The sequence below is a fragment of the Oryzias melastigma genome, linkage group LG12 (genome assembly GCF_002922805.2).
Source record: "Oryzias melastigma strain HK-1 linkage group LG12, ASM292280v2, whole genome shotgun sequence".
In the NCBI taxonomy this organism is placed as follows: domain Eukaryota; kingdom Metazoa; phylum Chordata; class Actinopteri; order Beloniformes; family Adrianichthyidae; genus Oryzias; species Oryzias melastigma.
In genome coordinates, this window is record NC_050523.1 from 13414409 (window position 1) to 13426361 (window position 11953).

Here is an 11953-nt window from a genome sequence, read left to right on the forward strand (position 1 = left end):
TTTTTGGTTTTCTCCTTTACAAAAATAATTGTGACAGTGATTGAAACTTTTGGTGATATCTATTTTATGTATAAAATCTATAATAGTAGTAAATTAGATTGGGACTTAGTAAAAAAAAATGCAATAAAATTAAGAAAATATTTCATCTTCTTAGTTACTCTAGTGTTTTAGTACTTTCGACCTAAAAAAGTGTAATTTTTAAAATGTTTATGCTTAAAAAAGCAACTAATTACCATGACAAACACCCTCTAATGCTTTCTTGAACGCTATACATTGAATGTATCCATCATTTATCAATTAAACAAACATTTAATTTAGTAGAAATGCAATATCAAAGCATCAATTTCTGGAAGATTTTCCAAACTGCTGTGCAAAACGAGAAAATATTCTCTTTTTTTCCCACTACTTGCAATGCCCCTTTGTACCGGTAGATGGCACTGTTGTACTTTTGATTGGCCCATTCCTCAATGACATCAGCTTTGCTGCTCCAGTTGCACTTTTTTCCCCCTTTTTCATAATCAATTTAAAAATAAAAGAATTTTTAATTATTTAGAGTGTAATTTATTTTTTATCAATTTGTTATATTTCTTACATATATAGTATTTAGTATGTTATTTAAAGTTATGGGAAATATTTTAACTGGTATTAATGAACAAACGTTCTTCACGTCACAAAATAACAATAAAGTGGTCCAAAAAATATAGTCAGAAGCAACACATTTGCTTTATTTTTCTATGAGCTCTTTTAGGAGCAGATAATGACTTTATTATAGTGTCATATAGATAAGCTATGAAGATCAAGACCAGCATAAATGGTGAACTTTGACCTTTAGTATTTAAAGAGTAAAGTCATTTAGTTTTAATATTAGATTTGTTTTTTTATTCTATATACCTTGACTTTAGAGTCCATTTTCACAATATGAAATGATTGATTTTTATAAAAGTAAAAGAAATAAAAACACATTAAATTCTATATTAAATTTCAAACTGTTTTACAAGTAATGATATTATTTAATATGAAATAATTTACAAAAAAAGGTACTTTATATTGTTTACATTGAATAAAAGTAAATTTTGTCTGTGCAGCTAAAATAAACTGTATTTTTTTATCCATGTTTTCACTTAATATTATGATCTTTACAATATAGGGTTGTTATTTTATCCTCTACTTTAAAAAATAAACCACTCTTCACTTCTTTGGGTTTTTTTATCTGTTTTTAAGTCTTCATTTTCATGTTTTTTTTTTATCTGTACCTTAAATATTGTGGATTTCAAGCAACAAAACCACACATTAAAATAAGTGAAAGAAATTTATTTGTATCAAAGTTTATTTCTGTTTAATTATGAAGGCTTAAGCTGCATAATACAATAGGTTGTAAAGATGAATTTATAGTAAAAAAATTTAGTGCAAACTCACAAAATTAACAACAGAGGTTTTTTTATTGGGTCCAAGACAAAACAACATTTATAATTTTTAATAAGTGTAAATTAAAGTCAGAAATCTCCCAAAAATCAAAAGAAAATAAAAATATTAAGCTTAAGCAAGGGAGTTTGTCTATGTGCAAGTTAAATAAATGCACATTTTGAGCTGCTTGGTTCATTTCTCACTGTCCTGTGTCTTTTTGGTCTGAACTGGGATGACGAGCTCATTGTCCGGGCTGCTGATGGATGTTCCCGGGACGGGAGCTTCTACGGACAACATTCCTTCAGAGGACAGGGATGAGCTGATGTGCTGCAGATCCACCCCTTGTGGTAACCTCCAACAAGCGAGAGAACGTTTATCACAACATGACAAGCAGAAACATGCTCTCTATGTTTGTACTTTGTGTTCTCAGCATCCTTACTTGTATTTACGGGTGAAACATCTTGAAACCGAACTGTGTTGGTCTTGCTTTTCTTCATGAGTTCCTTAAAAAAAACAGCAACAATTTCAAATAAACATATTTACATTGTGGTAGTGAATCCAAATCAATCCTGCATACCTGATATTTGCAAGTAGCCGTCCTTGGTGGTGATGGAGATCTCCTCAGGTGAAAAATGATTGACGTCCAGGTTAATCTTCCAGCTGTTTTGCCCTGTTCTCACCTCGGACACGCCACTCGTCAGTTGTCTCGGACTCTTCTGGTCCGGCGTGATGGGAGGCAGCAGGGGACTTTGCGTGTAGCCCGGCCAGGAGAACGAAGCCAGCCTCTTCTTTGCCCAGTCGAGCCAGTCCAGATCATTGGGCTCCAGGAAAGGAGGAATGCCGAAGTCCTGGGCGAAGATACGGCTTGGCTGAGTCCAGTTTGGGAAAGAATCCCAGCTGACATCTCGACGGAAAATGGGCCGGGAGAGTATTTTATTTTGATCCCCCATGTGGTTCAAAACTTAGGAAGAAAAAGCAGCTCCTAACTAACAGATCAACAAGATCACACAACTCAAAAACTGTAAGTAAGCAGGAGGTCAGAGGGAAAGCTACTCTGGGGTCCACAGCAGTCCACTCACTCACCTTATATAACCAACAGCCTCCTCTTCACACTTGTGCTTTAACAAGTGTGATGTAAGGGATGAAATGTGATGGGCCGGGGTGTCAACTCCCCTGTTGCCCCGGGACTCGGAGGGGACAATGCCAATTATGTGTATTTATATCTTTTGAGTGTCTCCGGTAAGTTGTTGGGGAATGATTCTGGAAGGAGCCGTGTCATTCAGCGGCGGCCTCTGCAGTCCCGTCACATACTGGAGCTCTTTGTCCACAGAAACCACAGCTGCGTGTTATGCAGCACACACAAAGTCCAACGGTAAACACAAGCCTTGCTTTTTAGTCTCCCAACTTAAGAGCAAAACTGCAGAGCAAACAGGGTGAAGAAGTTAAGACGTGTTTACAGATGGTGGAAATAGAAGGAGGGAAAGACTCTGGAGTTCTGGAGCTGGTGTGGAATTTCACAGAAACGTCTTCGTGGGTTCAAAAAATAAACCATGCTTGAGTGATTATCTGAGGAATGGCATTTATCAGTGAGGCAACATGTGAATATTTCTGACCTGTGCTCATAATCATTTAATTGTTTATCAGGTTTTAATGTTTGACATACCAGGTTACAACACACTTGATGTCACTCTGCATATTAAAATTATTAAGGCTCTACAAAAACAAAACATTCCTAGAAGTTTATCTGTGCTGTTGCTGGTTTATGAACACAATAAAAAGTTAAAACTAAGGTGGAAATCAGTTTAAAGGCTCACCAAAATGAAACGGTCAGCGGCTGTAAATCAATGAATCTTAAAAAATAGTGGATGATTTTAGGAAACTAAATAAAAGTGAACATTTTAGAACTGGTGGATTGGCGTCCCATAAATAGCGTTAATATCTAACTAAGGTTCTAAGTTAGGTCAAGCTAAAGTTTATTTTAAATTATGAATTCTGCATATGCATCTTTAATGCCTGAGTCTTAAAACACTGGTAGACGTGTAGCAGCAAGATGCTAATGTACAAACACACATTTTAGTGTTAAACCATTGACTGTATAAAGAGAACTGGACAGAGTGACCCTGGCTCCAAGAAGCCAAAATCTCATAGACTTCTATTGAGAAATAAACAGCTATTACAGCTGTGACATCACACCCACTCTGTCCAGTTGTATTATACAGTCAATGGTTAGAAATGAGATGGAATCCTCTTAATATTGTTTTTGACTAACAAATATTATTTCTTTAATTTAAAGTTACATATCTACTAATTTGTGCATACAAAATGCTAATTTAGCGAGCAACTTTTTTCAATGTCATGACCATGGCTCCATATGAATCAAAAAGTATACATTTTCTAGTAAATTTTCTAAAGTCAGAGCAAAAATGATTTTTATTTAAACTTAAAGGCAATATTTTTTATTTTTTTGAGATTCAATATCACATCTAAAGTTTTTGATATTGTTAATTTATATTGTTAGTGGAAAACCATATGGCTTAGTCTGATTTTATTAAGGAAAATTTTATTTGAATTTTAACTGCACTGTCTAAAAGGAAGTTTTTTTTTATTATTATTATTTTTTAATTCCACCTCTTGTGAGTTTTTGTGTGTCTTTTGTTTATTTTTTGTTGGGTTTTATAGATAAACTCCTGCCATGTATTTTGGTTTTGTCCTAAAGTTCAAAATCACAGCAGGTTTAAGTTATTAATCACTCACAGCTGTTTATTATTTGGTTAATTAGCATCAATAATCTGGTTTCCATTCTTCCATATGTCAATCTCCTGCATTCAGGCCTTCAACCACCATTTATAATAACTTCCTTCAAGCTTTGCAGTTACACTTGATAGTTGAACTGAAATAAAATGACTTCTTTTTGAGTACTAATCCTTTTTCAATAAAAAAAGTTGTTTTTATTACAGCAAAAAGTAGTTTTCTTTATCAAATATTTGCTCTCAGCAGTACAGACACGTTTACAGCTGCTCCCTGCAGAGGGTCATTTGCCACTCCTTGCATCTGTCACTTATCAGCTGTTGATAACATGTTAATAGTGAGGAAACCTCGCAAACAGGGACACAGAAAAGCTGTCACGCATACAAGATTAATTCTCAACATGCAAAAGGAGACACTTTATTCAATAAATGTACACGTTTTTTGGAGTGTACAGAAATAATGACCTTATTCAAAACATTTGGGCTGTGACAAAAACAGAAGTGGAGTGTCTGCAGCTTTAAGGAACTTTAGCTTCTCTGTGGTTTGCCATCCACAGTCATAAAAAGTGCATGTCAGGGATAAGAGGGTAAACTATATGGTCATCAGGCAAAAACAACCCCTATCACAACATGATGAACAGATAATTATATTTGTTATCTTTTGTACGGTTATTTAAACTATTTTGAGTACATACGAAGTATTTGTATTTTTTAAAAAAAATTACTAAAGTTGAAATGTCCCATTAATTGGACATTTACAGTTTAACGATAAATAACAAAAAAAAAATACAAGCAGGGTTCTTCTACAAGCCTTCAGTGATGCTCGAGTCCTCTGATTTGGATGGTTTCCTGAAAAATAAATGACAAAAGCAAATAAACAAGATATTGGTAAAAGTTGAAAACATTTTGAATTTAGAAATTAAAAAAAACAGACTGTAATGTACCTTTTTTGTTTTCTGAATTGGAGCACAATAATTGTTACGATCAAAATCAGTGTTGCAGCTCCAACAATTGAACCAGCCAAAATTCCTGGGAGTTTACCTGAAATTTTCCAATAAAGACATCATGAGTGCTTTAGTTCAAAAACGTGTTCAATTCTACTAATTGGTGTTCAATATTTAACACAAGGATTGTAATTTTGTGTGACAGAAACTAAAAAAAAATCCCCAACTGCAGGCCACATGTAAAAAATGCCATTACAACATGAAAAATACAGAAAAGCAGAATAATAACTTCAATAATCATCAATACTGGGTGAAATAAACTTTACATTTTAGAGCTGTCTTTATTTTTACATGCTTCCATTTTAAATTGGTTCTGTTTGTCTTTTACTTTATGTTATATATTATTTTTTAGTTTGATTTCTCACTCACTGTTCAATGAGCCCTACCTTTACCCTCAGACTGTTAGGAAAGGCCCCAGCAACCCTGTGACTCTACTCAGAAGGAAGTGGATCTAAATAATGGATGGATTGATGTTTGGATTGATGTGATTGAGCTTTGATAATTTAAACTAAATATATATTTATATATCATGAACAAAATTATGACTAGCAAAAGCATGTTAAATAAACGTATCAAAGCGAGAATGGTTATTCTGACAAACAGAGTAACTGAATTATAGCTGTTTGTTTCTCAATTGAAGTCTATGGGATTTTGGCTTCTTGGAACCAGCAGCTACTTCCTGTTTGGAATGCATGGAGGATGTGGTCACTCAGTCCAGTTCTTTATATGCAGTCAATGGTCTGACTGCCTTCTTGAGTTTTTGCTGATGTACTTGGCGATGAGTTACCTCTTATCCTCCTGATCCCTAATGTTCATGCATCTTCCTCAACTAGAGAAAGTGGTCTTTTCTCCTCTGGACTTAGCATTGCATGTTTTTAACTTCATGACTTGATTCCAAGCCTTTAGTAGTTTCTATTTTATCATAATTTTATATTTGTCTAAATTGTACTGAATCACAACAAACATATTTATAATAGTATTTAGTTATCAGCTATAACAGGGATGCTGTACTATTATTTATTAATAGGAAGCTTTTAAAATTTTATTTTTTTTCTATCAATAAGTTTGATTCACATTCACACAAGAAATTTGTCAAATCAAAAAGAGTTTGATTGTAATTCACGACTCAATCATTTTTTTGATGGTAATCTTAAGTGTGCATTTTGATTTTGAACACTTCATTTGGACAGTTTAAGCGATGCTCGCGACACACAGACACATTTGCTATCAGTGATTGTGTGATTGCTGACGCCCAACAGATTTATTGATTTTTTTCATGCAGTCGTACTCGGAACAACGCAGCTGGCTTCCTCTCCAGACCACTGAGCGTTTTCCTGGCAGACTCTTTCTGCTGATCCTTTCAGCGTGTAGCCGTCGTTGCAGGAAAACTGCACGCTGGCTCCCTGTAGGTAGGTGGTCCCGAGCTTTTTCCCATCAATTGGAGGTGGAAGCCATCCACAAGTTATTACTGTTGAATAAAATACAAAAGCTTAATGCTAGCTTGTTTAGAGTCAACTAGAGATGTTACACATTTTTTTAACCTGGTTTTAAATCCTCAACAAGAGTTATGTGACTCTGGAAAGACCTTCTGGTTTCATTTCCCATGCTTGGACTTCGACCTACCAGGATGTCATACCTGCAGCACGGGCGCACACAAAGCAACACTGAGATAAACACATGCATGTGTAATCGATGTGTTTGCAAGTTTTTGCCACACCTGCAGAACGGAGAGCTTTCTCCAGAGCAGATCTCAGCTGCCTGATCACTCAGTGGATCCTCTGGATTCTCAGGAATGGAAAAGGCGGGAATGAAAGTGGGATCATGTCTTGGGACAAAGTAATATGTTTCCCGAAGATAATCCGAGTCATATGTGAACAAAGCAGATGCATTGGGAACCGCCCCTATGAGAAAAACATTGTTTAAGGGCAATTCTAGAAATTAAATTGACCTCCTAAAATATATGGAATGATAGGAAAAGACGAAAAAATGGTTGACAAAATCCAGATTTTATGAGTTTTTCCACTTTTTTTCTTTAAGATGAGGTGAATTTTACAATAAAATCTTCTGATTTTGTGACTTACAGCTCGCCCCAAAGTCAAACAGCTCCTCGGGGTCGCTTTGGTTCTTCACGAGCTGACCGTTGCTGAGGGCCAGGTCATCTTTGGCGTCTCCGTTCATCTTTCCCAGCAGCCCCTGCGTGGAGTCCTTAAACTCCTCTGGCAAGAGGACAGTTGTCGTCAGCGTTTCCCCTCTCTGTCGCACTTCCACCCCAGCTCCAGACGGAAACATCACCGTCACATTTGAAGGGGTTGGAGAAAACACAAACACTCCTGCAAGACGAAGCAGATAAATGCAGGAGCATAAACGAGAAGTGTTTTCTTTTTTTAAAACGATTTTGTGTTTAATCATCACCATCTGCACCTCAGGTGTTAAAGGTTTAAAAGAAACAGACAAATCTGACCTTGTAGATCCATCCAGGTTTGCTCAGCAAAAGAAAGCGACTTTTGATTGTGCAGAACTTCCAGACGGTTTTGTCCGCTGGCTAACCGTACTTCAATAATATCAGAGGAGGCTTCTCTCATGGCTACAGCTGACATTTTTGTTGCTTTTATTGCACTTCCTGCAAGTGGAAAAGTCAAAGCTGTTAAAAAAGGATAACAAATAATGATGCTTTGCTTTTTGGGTGTATTTTGATGAACTCACCATCTACAGGTTCTGTCCTGCCCTGGATTGTTAGCTGTTTGTCTGCCGAGGTCACCAAAGTGTACTCCCCTTTGCCGTTGAAGGAGTAGCGGACGCCATCAAACGTTATGAAGTGAGGATCCCCGAACACCACAGCTGGAAACAAAACAAAGTGTTGCTGAAAGTGCAAAAAAGCTCATAAAACATTAGTGAGAGAGCGTCTTACCCGAGTTGGGTGTCTGGTACCGTCTGCAGTCGCTGGAGGGTCGATGCTTGAAATAGTAGTGGCAGTTATCGGACCAGAGGCAGCAGTAGTAGAAGCTGAGGACATCGTAGACCCAGTGGGAGAGGCCAGGGATCCGAGGTGGTTTCCTAAAGGGAGGCGACCCCCAGTCGTGGGCTCGGTCCGGTGTGCTCCCCCCAATAGAGTCAGCTGTCAGAACCTGAGCTCCAGTTTTGTCGTAACAGCACTGTTGTCCTGCTGCATACTGAGGACTGGGAAGACATTCCAATATTCATTTTTTTACATTTAGAATCGTCAAAATAAAATATTTGACCTCTTTAACAGAAAATAAAACACATAATAACCTCAATTTGTATCTAGATACGTTTTGGAAAAAAAACATTAAATATTATTTTTTATATACTAAATATCAATGCTCAATAAATGTTGAGTATTTTTAAAGTTTTATTATAAATTTTTGGCATGCTGGGTCAGCCACTGTGTATGAATTGTACAGTTTTTGTTTTATCAGCACTTCTTATTTGCCAATTGTCCACATGTTTTAATGACAAATGCACTTTTATTTGGCAACATATTAATTCATATTTCTTGGCTTTTGTCACCAAAAAAATGCACTTTTTATGTATTTTTATGTGCTATCTATTATTTCTATTCGTATAATGTATGACTTGCTTTAATGTATGAGTGTTTACAGACCATTAAGCAGCCCTATTTGAAGATCCACCAACTTAAATCAAGGATAAAGGAAGTTAGGGTAGTTTTTATTCATGCTTTTACTGAATTACTTACCTAGCTTGTATCGCCCTCACACAGTGAACACTCCCGGGGTGGTACGTGCACACACTCCCTTTCTCGATGTCACAGCCATAATCAGTCTGAGGAATGAAGTGAGATTTTTCAGAATTAAAGCTAAATATTTTTGAACTTACTGTTCAAATGCAATGATTTAAGGATGATTTCCAACAAAAAGAGGGTTTCTTTTACTCTTTTTACAGTGCAATGATTGGAGACTATAATTAGAATCTTGACTTTGACCACACGTGCAATGAGAAATCCTGTACCATGGCTCATCTATCATAAACTCATTACACATTTACACACTGATTGCAAGTCTTGCTTGTTTACTTCTCACGTTTGCACTCATAGATTATTTTACATTTTTGCAGCATCAAGTGAAAGACAAGATGACCACTTACATGAAACCTCCCCGTGTCCGCTCTGGCCTGGGCCAGAGTGCAGGGGCAGTCGATGATCTCATTCAGGAAATTGGGCAGCCGGTTTTCAAGCTGGTCCCACGCTAAGCATTTCTCCAGAGCCCAGGCAGTTGAGTTGTCCTTGAATTTCTGCTCCAGGTGCCAGGCCAGAGCGTGATCCTCAGTCCATGCAGCTTGGACGTTCCTGCAAAAAGTTCAAGAAATATTTTAAAAAATACACTTTAGGGATTTGAAATTCTGTTTAGGTGTTCCCACGTACCGGATGCCATCTGGATAGCTGCTGGAGCTGACTCGCAGAGAACCGAGCTCCCAGCTTGCAAACCCGTTTTCTGCTATTTTGGGCAAAAAGCTGAAGGACCCGTTGTTTGGATGATCTTTTGCAAGCGAGTACAGATACTCCATCTCCCCCTGCCAGACGTCTGAATAAGGCTCTCCTGCAGAAAACATATTTTTTTAATCCTCTTTTCGGAACTTCTCTTTGAAACAAGATCATATTTTTACTCACCTGTCTCTCTGTATCCCCAGACCTCTATGTTGACCTTATCTGCGTTGACCAAAGTAGTATTCCATGTCATCTGAAGATAGCCTCCAACACCAGGCGTGCCATAATACTGCCACTTTGTTGAGTTGACCAGAAGAGCTTTAAACTCAGAGCTTAATTTGCCCGTATGAACTGTGGAGGCAATTAGATAAGCTGTAAATCCTCAATTTAAGCCCTTTTTTGCATTACTTTTGTAGCAATGTGCATGCTGTTGCAATACCTGAAAGCCAAGCTCCAGTTCTACTGAAGGTGGTGCCATTATCTGAGGAGATGAGCAAAGGAATCCACCCTGTTTGATACAGTAAAGGGGAGATACAGTGGGCCCTGCCGCTGTCGTCCACATAGCCCTCGGTGTCCGTTTCATTGTTAAACCTGACAATTGAAAACATTTACTGGAGTCAGAAAGGAGCAAAAACAGAGGTGCATTTATTCATATTTATTACCTGCAAACAATCTGAGAAGTCTGGTTGAAATTTGCTTCGAGGACATAAAAGTCTGTGCCGCCCATGATGGAGCCGGACTGTGGAGCCACATCAATGCAGAACTCTTTATAGTCGGAGCAGCAGCTCTTCAGGGAGCCACATGTTGGGTGGCACGAACACGAGTCCAGCTGTTGACCACACTTTCCTTCACACTTCTCTCCTGTCCAAAGCAAAGATATCGAGATTTCAACTACAGACTCTGACCTGCTATTACTAAATTACGTTTTAGGATGCTTCCTGAGTTTAGAGGTCTTCTAAACAAAAAGATATGTGTGGTTTATGACAGATTATGCAAAGTCGCATTGATAGAAATATTTCAAAACATGCAGGATTATATAAAAGGGCGTTGAACTGATTATGGCTATTTTTAATTTAAATTTAGAAAAGTAAACATTTGGGATGCTAACGATTTTTTATCTTTTTTGTTGTTTTATTGTCTTATTTTAAAAGTTTGGGTCTAATTTGGAAAGAAAAGTTTACTAGAATCTAATTTATGTTTGTTTTTATAGCTGTGATGTTTATTAATACAAATCAATTACTCTTTTTTAATGATATTTGAAACTTTGTTAGTTTACAAAACCACCAGAATCATCCAAAAACACAGAAGTAAACCATTTGAAACTAACCTATCCATATTAAAAGCATATGTTTGAATAAAAAAATAAATAGTTCTTAATTTGTTAAATTAAACCTCATTTTATTGCTATATCAGTAAATAAACAACTGGTATTCCCTGATTCAAAACCAGCCAATAATTAATTTAATCCACCCTGTTTGTGATTACAATTAAAAAATTAAATGATTTTGCCAAATTTCCTTGATAAAATGAATTAAATTATAATTAAAGCTTTTATAGGATTTAATCTCTTTAAGTCACTTTGAATTTGAAATATTTCTACACAAAATTCCTTTATGTGTTGCCAAGAAACTGTTTCTCTAACACATTTCTATTCAATCAAGTTTTCCATAAATAACAGCAACACATATTTTTGACTTTTTTGCTGTTATTTGCAGGAGAATTTGAAATAGGAACACAATAGGAAATCGTTAAAAATGTTTATTAAAAAGATATTAGGTACGTACCATGTGTCCTGCATAAAACCATGAGCAGAAAAAATAGAGTAAATTTCTCCATCCTGGCAGACGTTGACTGTCAGCCAAGAGTGCGGCTACAGACAACTGGGTTTTGATGAGTATCCCACCAGTTTAGCCTTGCTTTGTATTTTCCTCAACCTTGGACCTTTGATTACACACATTTACAAACTTTTGCTTAATCATCAACCAAGGTTCAAGATGGCAAAGTTTAAGCTGTGTCTGCACGTGTTTCCCTCTGTCACATTACAAAAAAAGCTCATCCTAGTTCTATGTTTGCATAATGTAAAATCTTCTTACTTTTAAGAATTTTACATATGCCCAACTGTTAAGTTAAGTGGCTAATAAATAATCTCTTATTTTAGCTGAAAAATCTTAAATAAACATTTCCGCTTGCACTAAAAGTTGGTCATCAGACGTAGAAAAAAAACAGATAATGGCCTAAAAAATAAAAGAAAACAGTGCATCCAACTTTAATTCAAAGCAGAACTAGAGAGTCATATGATAAATATATACTGAAAATACTGCAGTAAAATTTAACCA

General features: G+C 36.4%; 2 protein-coding genes across 3 annotated transcripts; both read right to left on the minus strand.

The window, feature by feature from the left end:
• Positions 1-1290: 1290 nt before the first annotated feature.
• LOC112162837 (heat shock protein beta-1) lies at positions 1291-2674 on the minus strand. Of its 2 annotated transcripts, XM_024298754.2 has the most exons (4): positions 2488-2674; positions 1982-2365; positions 1844-1907; positions 1291-1756 (listed from the first exon to the last, which is right to left on the minus strand). In XM_024298754.2, the coding sequence occupies exons 2-4, from the start codon at positions 2352-2354 to the stop codon at positions 1597-1599; spliced, it is 597 nt and encodes a 198-aa protein (XP_024154522.1). In that variant the 5' UTR covers positions 2355-2365; positions 2488-2674; the 3' UTR covers positions 1291-1596. The 2 variants fall into 2 exon arrangements, with proteins under 2 accessions (XP_024154522.1, XP_024154519.1); XM_024298751.2 differs by lacking the exon at positions 2488-2674 and having other exon boundaries at positions 1982-2481.
• A 1335-nt stretch (positions 2675-4009) lies between these two features.
• On the minus strand, positions 4010-11556 carry LOC112162749 (sushi domain-containing protein 2). Its single transcript, XM_024298631.2, has 16 exons — positions 11402-11556; positions 10280-10478; positions 10057-10208; positions 9801-9968; positions 9555-9729; positions 9278-9479; positions 8871-8956; positions 8064-8332; positions 7859-7993; positions 7617-7775; positions 7237-7485; positions 6873-7056; positions 6697-6791; positions 6444-6623; positions 5096-5192; positions 4010-5000 (listed from the first exon to the last, which is right to left on the minus strand). Exons 1-16 carry the CDS (start codon positions 11451-11453, stop codon positions 4955-4957), a joined length of 2448 nt encoding a protein of 815 aa, XP_024154399.1. The 5' UTR covers positions 11454-11556; the 3' UTR covers positions 4010-4954.
• Between the last annotated feature and the right edge of the window lie 397 nt (positions 11557-11953).

Coding starts and splice junctions, on each gene's coding strand:
- LOC112162837 (XM_024298754.2), bottom strand. CDS start 2,354: ATGGGGGATCAAAATAAAATACTCTCCCGGCCCATTTTCCGTCGAGAT. Junction 1,908..1,981: donor CGGCTACTTGCAAATATCAG/GTATGCAGGATT, acceptor GTTTTTTTTAAG/GAACTCATGAAGAAAAGCAA. Junction 1,757..1,843: donor TGTTTCACCCGTAAATACAA/GTAAGGATGCTG, acceptor CGCTTGTTGGAG/GTTACCACAAGGGGTGGATC.
- LOC112162749 (XM_024298631.2), bottom strand. CDS start 11,453: ATGGAGAAATTTACTCTATTTTTTCTGCTCATGGTTTTATGCAGGACA. Junction 10,479..11,401: donor GGTTTTATGCAGGACACATG/GTACGTACCTAA, acceptor TGCTTTGGACAG/GAGAGAAGTGTGAAGGAAAG. Junction 6,792..6,872: donor GAAAGCTCTCCGTTCTGCAG/GTGTGGCAAAAA, acceptor CCCGTGCTGCAG/GTATGACATCCTGGTAGGTC.